This window comes from Ranitomeya imitator, chromosome 3 (genome assembly GCF_032444005.1).
Source record: "Ranitomeya imitator isolate aRanImi1 chromosome 3, aRanImi1.pri, whole genome shotgun sequence".
NCBI lineage: Eukaryota > Metazoa > Chordata > Amphibia > Anura > Dendrobatidae > Ranitomeya > Ranitomeya imitator.
The window spans coordinates 754,508,019-754,531,331 of NC_091284.1; the positions used below are offsets into that span (position 1 = coordinate 754,508,019).

Here is a 23,313-nt window from a genome sequence, read left to right on the forward strand (position 1 = left end):
CTTGGCCAGATCTGTGCCTTGCCACAATTCTGTCTCTGAGCTCCTTGGCCAGTTCCTTTGACCTCATGATTCTCATTTGGTCTGACATGCACTTTGAGGTCTAATATAGACAGGTGTGTGCCTTTCCAAGTCAAGTCCTATCAGTTTAATTAAACACAGCTCGACTCCAATGAAGGAGTAGAACCATCTCAAGGAGGATCACAAGGAAATGGACAACATGTGACTTAAATATGAGTGTCTGAGCAAAGGATATGAATACTTATGACCATGTGATATTTAATTTTTAATAAATTTGCAAAAACTTCTACATTTGTTTTTTTTCTTTCAGTCAAGGAGTGCAGAGTGTACATTAATGTGTGTGTGTGTGTGTGTGTGTGTGTATATATATGATCTATAACAGACCTGGATACGAGTGCACATGTATTACAAGCATGACTGAATTAGCGATTCTTGATTAGCAGAGGGCAATCTGCAGAAAGTGCATGGGAGGATGTAAATGATTAATTATTCTATGCCTACATATGTCACTGCATTGTAAATAAAGGGGGAACACTTACCAATTTCATTTTAATTATACTACAAGCTGTTAACGGTAGTCAACACAGATGTAAACAAGCATACGGCAATGTGGTACTAGTCTATAAAAACAACAAAGAAAAAATACACAGAAATTCAAAATGAGCTGTAGATTTCCTTTCCTGTGATCCTAGACCTTGTTTCCATTGGCATGTAACGGGAAAGCAGCTCGGACATTGATAACCGGCTGACGTTATTCTCAGAATATACATAAGGATACAGAATATACATAAGGAGTACAACCATACAAATGTATGATAGTTACCTCATGTTTTCAGCAGAGTCCTCCGGCATGGGAGCCACAGTCTGCACTGCTGGTAGGTTTTTGCTGGTAGCACCATTTACAAAACTGGACGATGAAGATGAGGATGATGAGGTTGAATCCACCGCACCTGTATCACAGACAAAACCTCAACATGTGAAATATACAGACAGAACATGTTATTATCACCTGGCAGCAGAGCACTGAGAAGGTCCATGAAAGGACCATATCATAACCGGTGGTGGTGGCATCTGCTCTGAGGATCCACATTTACATTTCAGAATCACCGGGTAGTGCGTATGTACTATTATTATTTACAGCACTATGTAGGCAAATCCTAGTGTATACTACAGGGCTGCAATAGCGGAGGACAGATATGGCCAGAAAGAATTGATTACCATCAAAACAGTGACTATCCTAGAATCACTAGCTCAGATCTCAGCTTTCCTGCTCCCATAACTATCGTGGTCTGACGGCCATACACCACAGATCATAGAGCAGTCTGATCAGGACCCTATTATCTGGCAAAGGGCTGATGCAGACTTTTCAGGTCTTAGGTTAAGTTCCCACAATGAGTTTTTTTTGCGCAAATAATGGAGCATCTTACAATTCTGGCAAAATGGGCAGGATTAATAGAAATCTCATGCCCACGTTTTTTTTATGCAGTGTAAAAAAAATTGTTTGAAATTAGCAACAATTTCTCGTGTGGGTGTGCAGAGTTTTACATTATTAGATACGGAAAAAGGGTAGGTAAAAAATGCATATGCAGAAATGCACAAAAACCAGATATAATCCGCATATGACTGTATTCAATAACATTTTGGCAAAGCCAAATACCAGGAAGTAAAAAAAAAATAACAAAAAAAAAAAAGATGAACATCACAGCATCAAAAACGTAAAAAAAAATGTAAAAATGCAAAGTAACGCTGCCAAAAATCTGCACCATGAAAAACTAATGGTGGAAACCTAGCCTTAAAGTGTATTCACATAGAGGTTTTACATGAATTTTGAAGTAGATCAGCTACAAAATCCATATAATAAAACAGCTTTAAAGACTCACTCGTGTGGATATTAAAGTAGATCTACATCAAAATCCACGTCAATCAAGAGTGAGCATAGCCTCGAGTTGCAGAAAATGTAAAATTTTTTAAGCTATTCACAATCATTATTGTCACTAAAGGAATACTACCCAAGTCTAAAGTAAAGGCGGCTCAAAGCTTGTGGGCCTTAATGAAAACTCTAACGCGGCCCCCACACATCATGTGCTAATATTATCATCCTTACTAACTTTGAGTAATGGCCTTTTGGGTGGTTTATGACGATTTTTATCCCCTCCCCCATTATGTGATGGGATGTAGGGATTCTGTTTCACAATAGGCAATCCTGGCGTCCGGCACAACGTCACTGTTGTTTTCAGGAGACGTTTGCAGCTTCCAGGAGATTTCTCATCTATTCCAGGAATCCTGGGGGTCTTCCCTCTTTTAGGGAAACGTCTGTATGTTCTTTAACGGTAGGAAATCCTGATTATAACACTGATGTCTCCTTGTGTGGCAGAAGTGCTACTCCTCTCCCTGGTATGACTGCTACACTTCTTCTAGCTATCTCCATCTCATAACAGTCTATCGATCTTTGTTACCAGTGGGCACTGGAGCAAAACGGCACAGGAAAGCATATCATATACAACAGAACACAGCAGCACATGTCATATTGCGTCGTGTAGTGGGACAGGACAATGGAGGACACATGGAGTATGAGCAGCACAGGACGTAAGACAAGACATGATATCATAGAGATCCACACAGGGGAAGCTACACACAGGACCCTAGCGACATCTCACAACAAAAGTCACCAATCAGTGTCAAGCTTTCATACTCTAAACCGCAAACAAGATATAAAACAAAGGCTGTGATTGGTCACTGCAGATAAGTTGCGCCTAGTCTGATACAGGTCCAATTTTTAGGCCTCATTGCACACGTGGTATATAAATAAACCATATGCCAATATGCCTTATACTAAATTCTGGAGTCTATACAAAAAGTGAGCAAAATACATTCACAAGCAAGCTACACAACAGTGCCTCAGGGTACAAGACGGACATTACTAACACCACATTATTGATGGAAGATGAAATGAAGGAACAAATACCTGTTGTATTGATCATACTTTTGGGTGTTGCTCCAGTAGAAGCGAATATATTTGGTGTTGTGCTGGGGGTGAGACTTCCACCGCTGGCAGCACCCACTGTGTTCACGGCTAAACTGCCAGGTGGGGGTTTCTTCACGGGTACGACGACACTTCTGTGAGGGCAAAGCACAGAGAAAATACAGAGGATGTATACCAGGCACAGGACAGCATGGTGTATAATGTAGGCCTTGTCACCAAAACTAGGGGCTAACATTAGAGAGGAGTATTCAGGAGCCCTGGAGAGGACCTGTCAACACTTTACCCGTTTTCCGTTGTCATTTTTTCCTCATCTTGTTTGCCAATGGCTTTTTGTGGCATTTTTCACAGAAATTTTTTTGTTTCTAGAGAGAAGCCAACTATGAAAGTGACACGCCTAAAGGTAAAAATCCAGAGAACCTAAAAAATGCAGTCAAAGTGTGAAAAAATCCCCTCACTAAAAAAAACAAAAAAAAAGTACAAATAAAAAAAACAAAAAAACATCTAACCCCTGCTCTGGGCCTTATGTACCATAATGCTAATTTTTCAGTGGATTTTGCAGCAGATCGGCATTAACTTCAGAATGTGTTACAAGAAAATTTCTCACAAGTTTGTATGTGGATTTGCCGTTTATTACATCCCTTTGCAAAATTATCCTCTGTGGATTTTTTACTATAAGGTGTGGATCACAAATGGTAAAATTTCCACTTTGTTGTTGGAGGAAAAACTGAATGGCATCCACCAGCCATGAATGGAGTACTCCTAAGGGCTCGTACAGACGACCGTAGTTTCGGTCAGGGAGATCCGAGAAAATATTGGATCACACACTGGACCAACGTTACTTAATGAGGTAGTCCATGCACGTCACATTTTTTCCTCGGACCAAGTGATGCAATGAAACGAAAATCACAACATGCACGATTTCCCTCTGATAAAATAAATCGTAAGTCACTAGTTCATTTATGCCTATGGGTCTGTGGAAAACATCGCACCACAATCGGATGTCATCCATGTGAGGCCTAATTTTTGCGGACCGATTCAATGGAGAAAATCAAATTAAACGTGTGATTAGCACAATCAGAGTGACCTTCTCGGATGAAGATCATACAGTTGTCTGCACCTGCCCTATCCACAGGTGCCAGTTTTCTTGCATTTATTCGCTGATTTTATTTATTTTTTTTTAATTGTGGGAAAAAACAAACAAACATATATATGTGAGTATGTGTGGTAATATATATGTATATATATATATATATTTCAAAGATTAATATACAAAACAAGGACAGAACAGACTATTTAGACCCACTGATGTCGTCCCTCGGTAGGGACTCGGCTTATGTACATGGAGGTACTCCCACACATGAGGCAGTAGGAACAGACACATTGGTAATTAATTAAAAAAAAACCTTGTAGTGCACAAGCAGTAGTGAAGAACGGCCGCCTGAAAATCTGCGGTAAAGGTCTCAGAGTTTGAAGGATAATTTTTGATGTTGTCACTCTCAATCCACTGAATGGCTGACACACAATCAAACCCGTCTGGCAGGCTGGCAGCTCATTTTGCTGGCAGGTGGCAAACAATTAGACACACCAATTTGTGCCTCCTGATGACATTAAAGCATGAAACTAAGTTGTATGCGGGGCCTAGTGATTTGTGTGAAAGCATTTCAAAAATAATACTCTTTGCCGTGGCAACTCATTTCAGACTGCCACCTTCCATTATGGCTTTGAGCGGTGAAGACGACAGGCCTCAGTTACGAGTGGAGCAAGGCCGCTTCTGTTCAATCCGTCATCAGTGCCCCCCGAGACCTCAATCCCCTCCTTTCATCAATATCACCTCATCATTTACATTCGATAGTTCTTGAGCTGCTGCATACATTACATACACTGAGGCGCCTTTTGTGGGAGCGTATTAGCCTACTCTGTATCTCCATGTTGTCATTTCACAGAGTCCCTCGCTTGTGAACAATGATGGGCCTAACAAGCGCATGATGCCTTTTCTACACTGTTCATTCTGCCTCTTCTGACTAAAACCCTGGGCTTAGACATATAAAGGATGGTAGAAGGCTATTTACTATACAGTACACGACCTCATGGGGGGGAAAACATTAAATACCAAGGTAAAAGGTGAGACGTAATAGTAAAATGCCAATAGTAATGACAATACATGGTAATTGCACCTTCAGACATTGGTTATTTTCATTTTTTTGTAAATTTATACTTGCAATAAAGGTGAAGCAAATTTACAGCATGTATTTTACAGAAATTAAGTGTAGGAAAAAATCTGAACTATAATGCAATATATAATAGGAAAAGATATCATCACGGCCAATCAGTCACTCCAACCGTCTATAGCATACGTATCAAACTCTGGTCCATGGGCCAAATCTGGCCTCAAGGTAATTATATTTGGCCCACAATGCCATATGGAGGGTTATGTGGTGCCATTATTCTGAATGGAGGACTATGTGAGACCCATTATACTGCATGGAGCACGATGTGGGCCATTATTCTGAATGGAGGACTATGTGAGACCCATTATACAGTATTGTATGGAGGACTATGTGGGGCTCTCATTATACTGTATGGAGGGACTATGTGGGGCCCATTATACTGTGTGGAGGGCTGTATGGGGATCACAGTTGGGGCATCATACTGTCTTGAGGTCACTAAACTTTGTTAAGGGAGTTGAGGGGGGGGGGGGTTAAAGTAAGGTCATTATACCATGCACATATGGAGGCTACTGTAGAGGAATTAACTCTGAAAGAATCATACTGTGTTTGGGGGGGGAGCATTTTTATTGGCATCATACTTTATGAGGCAAATGAAAGGGCAATCTAGGGGCTTCAATAGGAGAAAAATGAGTTTGTAAGGGCTGAAAAGTAGTGAGATATGCTCTTCTGTGATCCCGCCGAGCATTAAGTGTTATTTTTGGAAGGTTGTGGGGTCCAATTAGAACTTCTGCAATGGGGCACCATGATTTTTTTCCGTGCGTTACTGAACGCAAGGAAATACCCAATGCTCTGGTCATGTGGTCTGTCTCAAGATGTATTAATTAAAATGTACTTTGGGACAGCCCCTTTAACGCCTTCATGACCTGAGGTTTTTAGTTTTTGCATTTTCGTTTTTTTGTTCCCCTTCTTCCCAGTTCCATAAATTTTTTATTTTTCAGTCAAAATGGACGTTAGGGCTTGTTTTTTGCAGAACGAGTTGTACTTTTGAATGACACCATTGGTTTTAACATATCGTGTACTGCAAAACAGAAAAAAAATTACAAGTGCGGCGAAATTGCAAAAAAAGGGCAATCCCACAGTTGTTTTTGGTTTTTATCATGTTCACTAAATGCTAAAACTGACCTGCCATTATGATTCTCAAGGTCATTACGAGTTCATACACATCAAACATGTCTAGGTTCTTTTTTATTTAAGTGGTGAAAAAAAATCCCCACCCCCAAAAAAAAAAAATGGCGACATTTTCCGAGACCTGTAGCATCTCTATTTTTGGGGCTGGGTGAGTGCCTATTCTTGCACGCTGAGCTGATGTTTTTATTGACACCATTTTGGTGTAGATACGATCTTTTGATCGCCTGTTATTGCAATGTAGCGGCTACCAAAAAAACGTAATTCTGGAGTTTTAAATTTTTTCTCGTTACGCTGTTTAGCAATCGTTAATTCTTTTTTTTATATTGATAGATCAGGCGATTCTGAAAGTGGCGATACCAAATACGTGTATATATTTTTTTGTTTTATTTTTAATGGGGTGAAAGGGGGGATGATTCGAACTTTTATATTTTTTTATATTTGTAAAAACTTTTTTTTACTTTTTGCATGCTTCAATAGTCTCCATGGTAGACTAGAAGCTGCAGTATATTGATCACTTCTGCTGCGCACAGGCAATGATCAGATCACCTGTGGGTAGAACACCAGGCGGCGCTCATAGCAATCTGGCTATAACAACCAAAGAGGTCTGCTGGAGACCTCTGGTTGTTATGCCGACCCATCGGTGACCCACAATCACATGACGGGGTCACCGATGGGCAGGATATCCGACGCGCTTCCGGTAAGCCGAGTTAAATTTAACAGGTTAACAGCTGCGTGTGGATCGCGATTCCACCCACGGCTGTTAGGGGCACATGTCAGCTGTTCAAAACAGCTGACATGTGCCAGAAAAGATGTGGGCTCCGCGCTAGAATCCACATCAAAGGGAGGGATTCCAGCGTAGGCATATTAATACGCCCAACGTCGGAAAGGGGTTAGGTTTGTATCCATATTACGCGGTAAGGAAAAATGTCCTCAATTGTATACTTTTTAAAAAAAAAATATCAAGTGTATCAAAGTGTATTTGAGTTTGACATCCCTGGTCTATATCAAAAGTCCTTTGACAGACAGGATTAGGACAACCACTATACAAAGGTGTTTTTTCCATTGTTATTTTTTCATTACAATGTTTATAATCATGGCAAAACATCAAAAAAAAAAAAATTTTTGCTAAAAATCCAAAAATGTCTGTTAAGAAAATAAAAATGTTCCCATAAAACTTGTATCATATCTGTGTTGATATTTTCATTTATAATTGGAAGTCGCAGCGCTCTGCCAACTCTATAGCATGATTGACAATAGAGGCGCCCAACAGACCCTACTGAGCTCTAATAAGGTCATTTGGGGTTCCAACAAGTTGTTTGAGCTCTACTGGCAGGGCACGTACATGCACCCCAAACATGCTGGACTTCTACTGTACTCTATGCCACTTAATAACATCACTGAAAATGGTCTCCGTGTTTTGTTGCAAAATGTGCAACTTTTTATATTTTCTATTCACAACACTTTTGCTAATTTTATGAAAGGCTAAGGGCCTAATGGAGGTGGCGTGGCTTGCGGCAGACTGACAAATCTGCAATACTTTATTCCAGAACTGATGAAAAAGTGGTTTTTGCATATGCAAAAAAACCCAAAAAACTCAGAAGTCTGATTGAGGCCTAAGTTTGCGTTTTCACACCTGGTTCTTCGTTTAGTATCTTCTCATTACACAACCATATGGATTTTTAAAAAAATACCGTAAGCAAGGTGCTGCCCGATTTCAGCAGGAGACCTTACATTTGCACTGTTTAGCCAATGACGCGATCATTCCGATGTAATGCAATCACATCAGTCTTTGATCACCGTGAAATAATAAACTGCAATTATCAGGAAAACTGGGCATTAACTACACCATTCTGTCTGACCAGATGTGTATATACAAAACCAACATAAAACTCATGTAAATTATGCAGAGATATATGCTGGGAATATACATTAAGAAGATGACTAGAAGAGAGACAGTGAAAGTTAATGGGAAGTCATACCTGTCAAATGAATGGAACTGCATGGGAAGGATGACCTGGGCTTCCCTTTTGAGTGCAGGGTCTGGGTAAGGTACCGGGTCAGGCCCGGCCTCAGCCATCTCAAATGGAGCAGCTACTAGACTTTTTAGAATTTCCTTGACGTTGATGCCTTTGCTTTGGCTGATGCTAGATATGGAGGGAGCTGGCTTTAGCATATCACTAGGACTGTCTGTTAAACTCTCCTGCGACTTCTTCACATCGGATGACAACGTGGACAGTAGTTCACCCATGATGTCTGGGCTTAAGCTGCTCTCATGATCCGTTCCATTCAAGATGCTGCTAATGTGCTCTTCTCCAATGCCCGAGTCCGTGTGAGGAAGAGAGCTTTCTAAATGCAGCTCTTCAATGGGTGTGGGGGTCTCTTTATCCTTGATATCAGGAAACAGCGCTGGTGTATCTAAAGCAAGAAAGCAAAAAAAAAAAAAAATATTAGGTTCAATCATAAGAAGCAGAAAATTTTACCCCTACCCGCTGTAATGATGAAACACTCATTAAAGTTAAAGAGGTATTCCCATCTCCAAGATCCTACCCCAATAGGTAGTAAATGTAATAATGGCAATAATGAGAAATGTAGTACAGTTCTTCTGATTTGCTATGTGTAGGGCACTGAAGTAGATTAGGTATCCGTGGTTACGTCCACTAACAACTATCACTATATGAGTAGTTGTCATAACCATAGATACCTAACCTACTGCAGTGCCCTGCACATGGGGTAAACGGCAAAGCATATCAGAAGAACTATACTACATTTCTAATTGGTGGTATTTGATAGTATTATTATTATTACTACACCAACTTGGAGATGGGAATACCCCTTTAACCTTCACCTTTAATCATCTCGTCATCGTGTATTTTATGCATGCCACTTGTCAGATGAACTTAGTGAATCAAGAGCATCTGACAAGTGTTGTGACGCTCCTCAGGCCTCATCGCAAACGTTATTTCACCCATTTTGTCAAAGCTTATTACAGCTAGGGTGAACATGCCAAACGTTTTGTGAAATTTTGTACTTTCGCATAGCAATTTATGCCAAAATCCTGGCATAATTATTTGATGAATTGGGGGTCCATGACCATCTCTAGATTTTCACTCGGAATAAACAAAGAAATCTGCGTCAAGCATGACCCCTGTGACCAACGTCTGGCGGTGTGCAGTAGGCTCCTTGGCTTCCCCATTGTGCAGGCAGCATACATGTTATCACATCAAAAAGTTGTCTTAGAATTGACACTTGTATGACAAGTAATAAATGTTTGCGCCCCACTTCAATTTCACCCCTCCACATTTATCAATGGTAAATTTCGCAGCAAATTGCATTAGCACAACTTTTGTTTAAGCATGTTTAATACACTTTCCAGTGTTGGAAAAAAGCAGATCAGTGATGAAAAGCAAATTAAAGTTAGGTTTTGCATAAACTCTGTCTTTTTGTGCATGTTAAAAATTAAGGCAGCCAATAAATGTATCTGGTAACCATTTTAAGACTGCTATGACCTGTCCAGAACATGTGACTTTTTTGTAACTTTTATATAGAAATGTATTCAGAAAATGATCACACTTCACACCAAAAAGTTTACCCAGCCCTATTTCCTCATTATTTATAAGTTTCGCCATAGATACTTAAAATGGTGTATTAAATCACAGAGAACATTTGGCCCAGGCATTTGCAACAAGGAAATGAAACAAACTGCACAAAAGTAATGATCGATGTCCCTTTCTACGATAATGATGTCTGTGCAATAATTAAAATCCCTGTATCAGAAAAACAAAAACTACAGCCGCTATAAACAAACGTAAAAACTGATCAGGACAGAAAAATATAGAAACAGTAATACAACAAGAATATAAAATAAATGATCTGCAATATCTGCACAACTGCGGCCTTTTAAGGTTCGGGTGGCGAGAGGTCAGAAGTGTGCCATCTGCTCATACAAAGAGCGGATTAGAGGTGGACAAGTTGATGGACAAGGTCTCTCTGAGACATCAGTGTGAGGATATTGAGCTGAAGGTCCACACCCAGAGGAATCCCAGAGGAGCAAGGCGTTAGATGTAAATCTATTCACATACCCCAAAGCTTTGAGATTAGTCAGTTACATGAGCGCAAGTTGCAGATGTAACAAAATACAACATATCCAATGACAAAATTACCAAACCTTGCCGCAAGCCTCAGGGGCAGGAAAAGACCAATAAATAGCTAAGCACAAATGAGTGTTGTTACATAAGATCCACTGTCTAATAAAACAAGGAAAAGACCAATAAATAGTTAAGCACAAACGAGTGTTGTTACGCAAGATCCACTCTCTAATAAAAAAAAATCAAAATAAGAAATTGGTTAGAACGTTATTGGTTTACACTAAGGAGATGTAGCTTTACATTATTTTATGTTGATTTGTGGTCATTTTTATGGAGTGTCAATAACACTGAAGGTAAATCATATACAGTACAGACCAAAAGTTTGGACACACCTTCTCATTTAAAGATTTTTCTGTATTTTCATGACCATGAAAATTGTACATTCACACTGAAGGCATCAAAACTATGAAATAACACATGTGGAATTATATACTTAACAAAAAAGTGTGAAACAACTGAAATTATGTCTTATATTCTAGGTTCTTCACAGTAGCCACCTTTTGCTTTGATGACTGCTTTGCACACTCTTGGCATTCTCTTGATGAGCTTCAAGAGGTAGTCACCGGAAATGGTTTTCACTTCACAGGTGTGCCATGTCAGGTTTAATAAGAGGGATTTCTTGCCTTATAAATGGGGTTGGAACCATCAGTTGTGTTGTGCAGAAGTCTGGTGGATACACAGCTGATAGTCCTACTGAATAGACTTTTAGAACTTGTATTATGGCAAGAAAAAAGCAGCTAAGCAAAGAAAAACGAGTGGCCATCATTACTTTAAGAAATGAAGGTCAGTCACCAGCCTCAGAAATCGCAGTTTAACAGCAGCTCAGATTAGAGACCAGGTCAATGCCACACAGAGTTCTAGCAGCAGACACATCTCTACAACAACTGTTAAGAGGAGACACTGTGCAGCAGGCCTTCATGGAAAAATAGCTGCTATGAAACCACTGCTAAGGACAGGCAACAAGCAGAAGAGACTTGTTTGGGCTAAAGAACACAAGGAATGGACATTAGACCAGTGGAAATCTGTGCTTTGGTCTGATGAGTCCAAATATGAGATCTTTGGTTCCAACCACCGTGTCTTTGTGCAACACAGAAAAGGTGAACGGATGGACTCTACATGCCTGGTTCCCACCGTGAAGAATGGAGGAGGAGGTGTGATGGTGTAGAGGTGCTTTGCTGGTGACACTGTTGGGGATTTATACAAAATTGAAGGCATACTGAACCAGCATGGCTACCACAGCATCGTGCAGCGGCATGCTACTCCATCAGGTTTGCGTTTATTTGGACCATAATTTATTTTTCAACAGGACAATGACCCTAAACACACCTCCAGGCTGTGTAAGGGCTATTTGACCAAGAAGGAGAGTGATGGGGTGCTACGCCAGATGACCTGGCCTCCACAGTCACCAGACCTGAACCCAATCGAGATGGTTTGGGGTGAGCTGGACCGCAGAGTGAAGGCAAAAGGGCCAACAAGTGCTAATCATCTCTGGGAACTCCTTCAAGATTGTTGGAAGACCATTCCGGGTGACTACCTCTTGAAGCTCATCAAGAGAATGCCAAGAGTGTGCAAAGCAGTCATCAAAGCAAAAAGGTGGCTACTTTGAAGAACCGAGAATATAAGACATAATTTCAGTTGTTTCACACTTTTTTGTTAAGTATATAATTCCACATGTGTTATTTCATAGTTTTGATGCCTTCAGTGTGAATGTACAATTTTCATAGTCATGAAAATAGAGAAACATCTTTAAAACTTATGGTCTGTACTGTATATGTATGTATGTATATATATATATATATATATATATATATATATATATATATATATATATATATACATAGATATAGAGATACCTCTCTCTCTCTCTATATATATATAAATCTATCTATCTATTTATATATATCCTTTGTCAGGCTGCATAATTTTACAACGTTAACAGGCTGGAGAGGTACAATTGTACCATCATATATATTTTATTGAAATTTGGCCAATATATTCTGGACCAAAACTGCAGAGATGTCACGAAATTTCAGCCCTCTATGGCTTTTCGAAAAAAAAAAAGTTATTGCAATTTTAAAACGGAATAGTTACAATTGTACCTACTCAGCCGGACGAAGGATATAGGACGCGGTGCTGCTGAGATGATGATCTTTTGTGGAAACCACAGTGTAGTGGTTCCTGCCAAGTACTGCAGATCAGCTCCTATTCTTGTCAATGTTTACAAACAGCCATTAGTTGATGGGTGGGGTGCAGTGTCTTTGCCCCCATGGATCTGATATTTCTAAGGATAGGTGATGAATATCAAAGCTGGAAAACCCTTTTAATTACATGTGCCATCAATATAGTAAGGGGTCACACTTGCGAGTTCAATGCGAGAAACTCACGCGAGTCTCCAGCATCAAGTCCTGGGCACTGCCGCAGGCACTCAGGACCGGAGCGTGTGGTTGCATATATTTCTTTGCAGCTGAACACTCCAATCCCAAGTGCCGGCACTTTTTTAAAAACTAAACTTAACCATGTCACCTTTTCTAGACACTTTTCATAAATGTCTAGCATAACGCAAAAAAAATCTCAGACATGCAAAATCTGGCATGCAGAATGCTCACTGATTTCTAGGCAGAATTTGTGGTGGAATTGTTTTTTAATAACCACAATAGAAATATATATATGAATATATATATGAATTAAAATTATTGTAAAGACATTATTGAGATTTATTGAGAGCATTAAAAAGCCTGCGTGCCTGAGGTTCCTCACCCCTGATGTATGTTATATATCTATATATACACACACGCACCTTTCTTAGATTTTGGCGGTTATGTCTCCTGGAAGTTTGTGAAACTATTGACAACTGCGTCTGCTGGGTTCACACTGCGTTAGTGTGACCCGTTTAACGGACTACGTTACACCGCGGCATAACGTGGTGTAACGTAGTCCGTTAACGCCGCCATTACTTTCAATGGGCGTGCGCTAGCGATGTGCCGTCATTGAGTGACGGACCCGAGACATGGGCCGCAGCGTTTCCGGGTCGGTCACTGCTAGCGCAGATGGAGCTAGCAGATGCTCCATCTGCGCTAGCGCTGTGCAAACGTCGGCACTTGCGCTAGTGCAGTCCGTTTAACGAATGTGTTGAACGGACTGCACAACGCAACTTGCGAACTTGTGATCTTCGCCCTAACGCTGCAGTGTTATTCCTAATGGAAATGTGGCAACATTGACGACAGGACATTGTTGTTCCCCTTGGCCATGCAAACTGCACAATAGACAATTTAAGAGAACCTGTCGCCAGGTTAAAAAAAATGGATGTTATTGCTCTTATTTTATTCTACCCGCTCCTCTGAGTATTTTTTATTTTTTAATTTTCAACCCACCATACAATTTCAGAGATATGGGCTTTTTTTTTTTACTTTGTGCACATTTTTGCGGTCTTTACTAAGGGGGCTGGCTCACAATATTTTCTGGGGCTGTCTCTTTAAGCTCATGTGTATTATTTCACTGTGAGCACCGCATCCCCTTGGTAAAGACCACAAAAATTAGCCTTAAATTGAAAAGGCCCTATCTCTGGAACAGTATGGCGGATTTAAAAAAGGCAAACAAAAAAACTATCCAGCTCCAGGGAACAGTGGGAGTAAAATAGGAGTAAAAACTGGATCTCTTTGACCTGATGACAGGTCCTCTAAAAATTATTAACACTCAGGTCAGGACAGTGGACAAAACCTTTTTAAAATATTCTTCAGGGGTAATGATACAATTAGTAGGAAATTATATGTGTTCAATAAATATGGCAAAATCATACTGGTTGCACCCCTACAAATCACACTCAGCCTGAGAAGCTGTATGCTGCTTCTCCAATCAGTAAAGAAGAGGAACGTTACATTGTACGGGAGACAAATGAGGCAGTGTACAACTAACGCCTCAGAAGGTGAAAATGCACCATTGATGTAGAACTCCAGACAAGCATTGGAAAGCGTCTCCCCACAGGGCAGAGCCATCAGCATCCAGAGAGAAAACGGAGCAGAACCACTGTGTGCAGAGAGATGGAGAGCAAGCACTGTGCAGCATTAGCTTTACAGCGCCATGAATGTGGACACAAACTAAAAAGACAGAGAGGCTCCGGGGAGCTGCTGGAGCCTGACATATTAGGGATTTTATTTATTTTTTTCAAACCTTTCAACCCCTGAAAGAATTGCAATCTGTGGAGAGACTGGATCTATTTATCCACTTGAGAGGTCAGAAAATGGTTTTAAGTCAGCGCAGGCACAATTCACATTGAGGTGTGTTGTCTACTATTGTGTGCAGACAGGAACGGGTTCTAATTTTATTGGGGCACCTGTAGAGTTCCTTAATGCCACTGGTGTTCATCAACAACATAGAGGGTATATACATACATACATGTACATTATATATAATATATATATATATACAAACACACATACTAGATGGTGGCCCGATTCTAACGCATTGGGTATTCTAGAATATGTATGTATGTATGTATGTATGTATGTATATAGCAGCCACATAGTATATAGAACAGGCCACGTAGTGTATAGGAGCCATGTACTATGTGGCTGCTATATACATACATACATACATATTGTAGAATACCCGATATGTTAATACAGGCGAAGCAGTATATAACAGTGGCCACGCAGTATATAACAAAGCCCAAACAGTATATAACACAGCCCACATACTATATAACACAGCCCATACAGTATATAGCAGCCACGCAGTATAACACACAGGTCACGCAGTATATAACACAGGGCACGTAGTATATCGCACAGCCCACGCAGTATATAACACAGCCCACGCAGTATATCACACAGCCCACACAGTATATAACACTGCCCATGTAGTATATAGCAGCCACGCAGTATATCACACACCCCACGCAGTATATAACACTGCCCATGTAGTATACAGCAGTCACGCAGTATATCACACAGCCCATGCAGTATATAGCAGCCATGTAGTATATAACGCAGCCCACGCAGTATCTAACACAGCCCACGCAGTATTTAGCACTGAGGGCACCATATCCCTGTTAAAAAAAATAATTAAAATAAAAATAGTTATATACTCACCCCCTGGGATCCAGCGAAGCTCTGGCGATGCTGTCCCGACGCGAGACCGCTAAGTCTTCTGGGTAATTTTGCAATGCATCTCCGGGAATGGAAGATGGCGGCCGGCGTGAGCGCATCGTCGGACGACGGAAGGTGAGAATAGCCTTATTTTGTTTTTTTTTAATTATTTTTAACATTCCATCTTTTTACTATTGATGCTGCATAGGCAGCATCAATAGTAAAAAATTTGGGGACACACAGGGTTAATAGCAGCGGTTACGGAGTGCGGAACCCGCGGCCCGTTAACGCTGGCATTAACCCTGTATGAGCGGTGACTGGAGGGGATTACGGAGCGGGCGCCGGGCACTGACTGCAGGGGAGTAGGGAGGGACTAATCGGACTGTGCCCGTCGCTGATTGGTCATGGCAGCCATGACAGGCAGCTGGTGAGACCAATCAGCGACACGGGATTTCCGTTACAGAGTTGCCGACGGAAAGACGGAAGTACCCCTTGGAAAATTATATATATATATATATATATATATATATATATATATATATATATATATACACACACACACACACACAGCGATATATGCACACACTGGAAATATATATACATACATACACACAGCGTATCTGTACACATTTACGCACATTTTTCTTAGATACACACATACAGCTCTGGCACAAATTAAGAGACCACTGCACAGTTTTATAAAAAAACAGCTTCTCTACATGTCTGACAGCCGTTCCATTCCAGTGTCAGTTCAATTCCAACCAGAGTACACCTCATTCTACTTAATGTGCTTCTGATTAGGTGATCATCTGAACCAAATCTTATTTAAAGAAGTAAAGCATAAAATACACTGCTGTGGTGTTCACAATCCTCTTGCAATAGGACAAGTTGGATGGCAAAACATGTACTAGTATTATCCCAAAAGTAATAGGAATGAAAAAACAACTTTTAACCATGCCAAAGGAGTTGAAAAGAAAAGGTTTGCGTGAGGAAAAGAAGGACTCAATTCTGGCTTTACTAGCAGAGGGATACAGTGAGCGTCATGTTGCTTCCATCCTTAAAATTTCTAAGACGGCAGTCCATTACAACAAAGTTAAGAAGCAGACACTGGGGACAAAAAAGCTATAGACCGGCAGAGAGGGAAAACGACTCTCCACTGACTGGGATGACCGTCATCTTATTCGAATGTCACTCAGCAACCGCAGGATGACATCAAGTGACCTACAAAAGGAATGGCACATGGCAGCTGGGGTGAAGTGCACAGCAAGAATAGTTCATAATAGGCTCCTAGAGGCAGGGCTCAAGTCGTGTAAAACTAGAAAAAAAACTTCCTTCAATGAGAAGCAAAGGAGAGCCAGGCTGAAGTTTGCCAAAGACCATAAGGTTTGGACTATAGAGGACTGGAGTAAGGTAATCTCCCCGGTGAGTCTAATTTTCAGCTTTGCCCAACACCTGGTCATCTAATGGTTAGACGGAGACCTGGAGAGGCGTTCAAGCCACAATGTCTTGCACCCACTGTGAAATTTGTTGGAGGATCGGTGAGGATCTGGGGATGCTTCAGCAAGTCTGGAATTGGGCAGGTTAACATCTTTGTGAAGGACGTATGAATCAAGCCACATTCAAGGCTATCTTGGAAAAACAGTTGATTCCTTCTGCTCAGGCAATGTTCCCCAACTCTGACGACTGTTTTTTCCAGCAGGACAATGCGCCATGCCACACAGCTAGCTAGCTAGTCTGCCAGCCCAATCTCCAGACCTGAACCTCATTGAAAACCTCTGGAATGTAATCAAGAGAAAGATGGGTAATCACAAGCTATCAAACAAAGACGAACGGCTTTCATTTTTGTACCAGGAGTGGCATAAGGTCACCCAAAACAGTGTGAAAGACTGGTAGAAAGCATGCCAAGATGCATGAAAGCTGTGATTAAAAATCATGGTTATTCCACAAAATATTGATTTCTGAACTCTTCCTGAGTTAAAACATTAGTATTGTTATTTCTAAATGATTATGAACATGGTTTTCTTTGCATTATCTGAGGTCTGCAAGCAATGCTTTTTTTTTTTGTTATTTTGACCATTTCTCATTTTCTGAAAATAAATACAAAATGTAGTACTTGGAAATTCAAAGACATGTTGTCAGTAGTTTATAGAAAAGAAGAGCAATTTACAATATACTCCAAAATATACCTATAAAGAGAAAAATCAGACAAACTGAAAATTCTGCAGTGGTCTCTTAATTTTTGCCAGAGCTGTATACGTATATACACACACACCCATCTCTCTCTCTCTGTATGTATTATATATATATATATATATATATATATATATATATGTATATATATATATATAAAAAATATATATATATATATATATATATATATACACACACACACACACACGCATATTAACATATATATATATATATATATATATATATACATATATATATATATATACAGTGGGGCAAAAAAGTATTTAGTCAGTCAGCAATAGTGCAAGTTCCACCACTTAAAAAGATGAGAGGCGTCTGTAATTTACATCATAGGTAGACCTCAACTATGGGAGACAAACTGAGAAAAAAAAATCCAGAAAATCACATTGTCTGTTTTTTTAACAATTTATTTGCATATTATGGTGGAAAATAAGTATTTGGGCAGCACGGTGGCGCAGTGGTTAGCACAGCAGCCTTGCAGCGCTGGGGTCCTGGGTTCTAATCCCACCCAGGACAACATCTGCAAAGAGTTTGTATGTTCTCTCCGTGTTTGCGTGGGTTTCCTCCGGGTACTCCGGTTTCCTCCCACATTCCAAAGACATACTGATAGGGAATTTAGATTGTGAGCCCCAACAGGGACAGTGATGATAATGTGTGCAAACTGTAAAGCGCTGCGGAATATGTTAGCGCTATATAAAAATAAAGATTATTTATTATTTATTATTATTTATTTGGTCAGAAACAAACAATCAAGATTTCTGGCTCTCACAGACCTGTAACTTCTTCTTTAAGAGTCTCCTCTTTCCTGCACTCATTACCTGTAGTAATGGCTCCTGTTTAAACTTGTTATCAGTATAAAAAGACACCTGTGCACACCCTCAAACAGTCTGACTCCAAACTCCACTATGGTGAAGACCAAAGAGCTGTCAAAGGACACCAGAAACAAAATTGTAGCCCTGCACCAGGCTGGGAAGACTGAATCTGCAATAGCCAACCAGCTTGGAGTGAAGAAATCAACAGTGGGAGCAATAATTAGAAAATGGAAGACATACAAGACCACTGATAATCTCCCTCGATCTGGGGCTCCACGCAAAATCCCACCCCGCGGGGTCAGAATGATCACAAGAACGGTGAGCTAAAATCCCAGAACCACGCGGGGGGACCTAATGAATGAACTGCAGAGAGCTGGGACCAATGTAACAAGGCCTACCATAAGTAACACACTACGCCACCATGGACTCAGATCCTGCAGTGCCAGACGTGTCCCACTGCTTAAGCCAGTACATGTCCGGGCCCGTCTGAAGTTTGCTAGAGAGCATTTGGATGGTCCAGAGGAGTTTTGGGAGAATGTCCTATGGTCTGATGAAACCAAACTGGAACTGTTTGGTAGAAACACAACTTGTCGTGTTTGGAGGAAAAAGAATACTGAGTTGCATCCATCAAACACCATACCTACTGTAAAGCATGGTGGTGGAAACATCATGCTTTGGGGCTGCTTCTCTGCAAAGGGGCCAGGACGACTGATCCGGGTACATGAAAGAATGAATGGGGCCATGTATCGTGAGATTTTGAGTGCAAACCTCCTTCCATCAGCAAGGGCATTGAAGATGAAACGTGGCTGGGTCTTTCAACATGACAATGATCCAAAGCACATCGCCAGGGCAACAAAGGAGTGGCTTCGTAAGAAGCATTTCAAGGTCCTGGAGTGGCCTAGCCAGTCTCCAGATCTCAACCCTATAGAAAACCTTTGGAGGGAGTTGAAAGTCCGTGTTGCCAAGCGAAACGCCAAAAACATCACTGCTCTAGAGGAGATCTGCATGGAGGAATGGGCCAACATAACAACAACAGTGTGTGGCAACCTTGTGAAGACTTACAGAAAACGTTTGACCTCTGTCATTGCCAACAAAGGATATATTACAAAGTATTGAGATGAAATTTTGTTTCTGACCAAATACTTATTTTCCACCATAATATGCAAATAAATTGTTAGAAAAACAGACAATGTGATTTTCTGGATTTTTTTTCTCAGTTTGTCTCCCATAGTTGAGGTCTACCTATGATGTAAATTACAGACGCCTCTCATCTTTTTAAGTGGTGGAACTTGCACTATTGCTGACTGACTAAATACTTTTTTGCCCCACTGTATTTTATGGAACACTTAGCCAACACAATCTCCAAGTCCACATCACTCAATCTAAGTCCAAGTCCATCAGACTTCTGTGAAATTAATCTGTTAAGTTATGAAGTATCACCGTTTGTGAATCAATTTCTCCTGCTGTTTTGCAAAGGGAAGAGACAACAGGTAGAAACGATAGGTAAATTATCAAGACAATCCCTATAAAGGAGTGGTTTTGCAGGGGGAGACCACAGACTATTTCTCTATTCTCATTCTTTTTGGCTGTTGTTTTCGCTACTTTTGCATTTTGTCATTACACTTGCTGCCAGTGGCATGAGGCGGTGTCTACAACCCACAGAAATTGCTTAGGTAGTGCAGCTCATCCAGAATGGCACATCAATGCGAGCTGTGGCAAGAAGGGTATCTGTCTGTCAGCACAATCCAGCAGCAGGACCGCTACCTCCTCCTTTGTGCATGGAAGAAAACAAGAAGCAGTGTCAGAGCCCTGAAAATTACCTCCAGCAGGCCATCAACATCCATGCGTCTGCTCGACAACGTCATCAAGTGGGTGTTGTGCTTACAGCCCAACACTGTGCAGGGAGATTGGCATTTGCCGGAGAACACCAAGATTGGCAAATTCACCACTGGCGTCCTGTGCTCTTTACGGATGGTGCTGTGGAGAACATTCTGCTCCCTGCAGCATGCTCCAGCATGACCGGTTTGGCTATGGGTCTGTAATGGTAAGGAGAGGCATTTCTTTGGAGGGCCGCACAGCACTCCATGTCTTCGCCAGAGGTACCCTGACTACCATTAGATACCAGGTTGAGATCCTCAGAACCATCGTGAGACCATATGCTGGTGCGGTTGGCCCTGGGTTCCTTCTGATGCGTGACAATGCTAGGTATCATGTGGCTGGAGTGTGTCAGCAGTTCTTGCATGATGAAGGCATTGATGTTATTGGACTGGTCTGCCCGTTCCCCAGACCTGAATTCAATCAAACACATCTGGGACATTATTATTATTATTTATTGTTATAGCGCCATTTATTCCATGGCGCTTTACAGGTGAGGAGGGGCACACATAATAAAAACAAGTACAATAATCTTAAACAATACAAGTCATAACTGGTACAGGAGGAGTGAGGACCCTGCCCGCGAAGGCTCACAATCTACAAGGGATGGGTGAGAATACAGTAGGTGAGGATAGAGCTGGTCATGCAGCGGTTTGGTCGATCGGTGGTTACTGCAGGTTGTAGGCTTGTCGGAAGAGGTGGGTCTTCAGGTTCTTTTTGAAAATTTCGATGGTAGGCGAGAGTCTGATGTGTTGTGGTAGAGGGTTCCAGAGTAGGGGTGATACATCATGTCTCGTTCCATCCACCAACGCCACGTTGAACCGCAGCCTGTCCAGGAGTTGATTGACGCTTTATTCCAGGTCTGAGAGAAGATCCCTAAGGAGAATATCCGCTGCCTCATCAGAAGCATGCCCAGGCGTTGTAGGGAGGCTACACAGGCACGTGGAGGCCACACACTACTGAGCATTATTTCCTTGTTTTGAGCCATTTCCACGGAAGTTGGATCAGCCTGCAATATGATTTTCCACTTTCATTCCAAATACAGAACTCCATGGGATATTAGTTTTGATTTATATTGATCATTTTTATGTTTTATTGTTCTCAACGCATTCCAATATGTAATGAATAAAGATGTGAAATATTTCATTCAGTGATATCTAGAATGTGGTATTTTAGATTTCCCTTTATTTTTTTAAGCAGTGTATATAGACAGTACAGACCAAAAGTTTGAACACACCTTCTCATTTAAAGATTTTTCTGTATTTTCATGACTATGAAAATTGTAAATTCACACTGAAGGCATCAAGACTATGAATTAACACATGTGGAATTATATACTTAACAAAAAAGTGTGAAACAACTGAAATTATGTCTTATATTCTAGGTTCTTCAAAGTAGCCACCTTTTGCTTTGATGATTGCTTTGCACACTCTTGGCATTCTCTTCAAGTGGGATTTCTTGCCTTATAAATTGTGTTGGGACCATCAGTTGTGTTGTGCAGAAGTCTGGTGGATACACAGCTGATAGTCCTACTGAATAGACTGTTAGAATTTGTATTATGGCAAGAAAAAAGCAGCTAAGCAAAGAAAAACGAGTGGCCATCATTACTTTAAGAAATGAAGGTCAGTCAGTCCGAAAAATTGGGAAAACTTTGAAAGTGTCCCCAAGTGCAGTGGCAAAAGCCATCAAGTGCTACAAAGAAACTGGCTCACATGAGTTCCGCCCCAGGAAAGGAAGACCAAGAGTCACCTCTGCTTCTGATGATAAGTTTATCCGAGTCACCAGCCTCAGAAATCGCAGGTTAACAGCAGCTCAGATTAGAGACCAGGTCAATGCCACACAGAGTTCTAGCAGCAGACACATCTCTACAACAACTGTTAAGAGGAGACACTGTGCAGCAGGCCTTCATGGAAAAATAGCTGCTAGGAAACCACTGCTAAGGACAGGCAACAAGCAGAAGAGACTTGTTTGAACACAAGGAATGGACATTAGACCAGTGGAAATCTGTGCTTTGGTCTGATGAGTCCAAATTTGAGATCTGTGGTTCCAAGCACCGTGTCTTTTTGCAACGCAGAAAAGGTGAACGGATGGACTCTACATGCCTGGTTCCCACCGTGAAGCATGGAGGAGGTGTGATGGTGTGGGGGTGCTTTGCTGGTGACACTGTTGGGGATTTATTCAAAATTGAAGGCATACTGAACCAGCATGGCTACCACAGCATCTTGCAGCGGCATGCTATTCCATCCGGTTTGCGTTTAGTTGGACCATCATTTATTTTTCAACAGGACAATGACTCCAAACACACCTCCAGGTTTTTTAAGAGCTATTTGACCAAGGAAGAGAGCGATGGGGTGCTATGCCAGATGACCTGGCCTCCACAGTCACCAGACCTGAACCCAATCGAGATGGTTTGGGGTGAGCTCGACCGCAGAGTGAAGGCAAAAGGGCTAACAAGTGCTAAGCATCTCTGGGAACTCCTTCAAGATTGTTGGAAGACCATTCCTGGTGACTACCTCTTGAAGCTCATCAAGAGAATGCCAAGAGTGTGCAAAGCAGTCATCAAAGCTAAAGGTGGCTACTTTGAAGAACCTAGAATATAAGACATAATTTCAGTTGTTTCAAACTATTTTGTTAAGTATATAATTCCACATGTGTTAATTTATAGTTTTGATGCCTTCAGTGTGAATGTACAATTTTCATAGTCATGAAAATAGAGAAAAATCTTAAAATGAGAAGGTGTCTCTAAACTTTTGGTCTGTACTGTAGATACAAACACACACACATGTATGTAATATATTGAACTAGCTGAAGAGCCCGGCGTTGCCCGGG

The 23,313-nt window shown here is 41.0% G+C and overlaps 1 protein-coding gene across 7 annotated transcripts in view; it reads right to left on the reverse strand.

The window, feature by feature from the left end:
• Window positions 1-23,313, reverse strand: part of NBEA (neurobeachin) — an 899,093-nt gene that overhangs the window by 436,543 nt on the left and 439,237 nt on the right. For 5 of the 7 annotated variants that reach the window (XM_069758980.1, XM_069758976.1, XM_069758974.1 and 2 more), the window contains 3 exons: window positions 8,337-8,772; window positions 2,984-3,135; window positions 842-968 (listed from right to left, as the gene is read on the reverse strand). In XM_069758980.1, coding sequence (XP_069615081.1) covers window positions 842-968; window positions 2,984-3,135; window positions 8,337-8,772 — 715 coding nt within the window. The remainder of the gene's footprint in view (window positions 1-841; window positions 969-2,983; window positions 3,136-8,336; window positions 8,773-23,313) is intronic. The other 2 variants (XM_069758979.1, XM_069758975.1) reach the window with 1 other exon arrangement.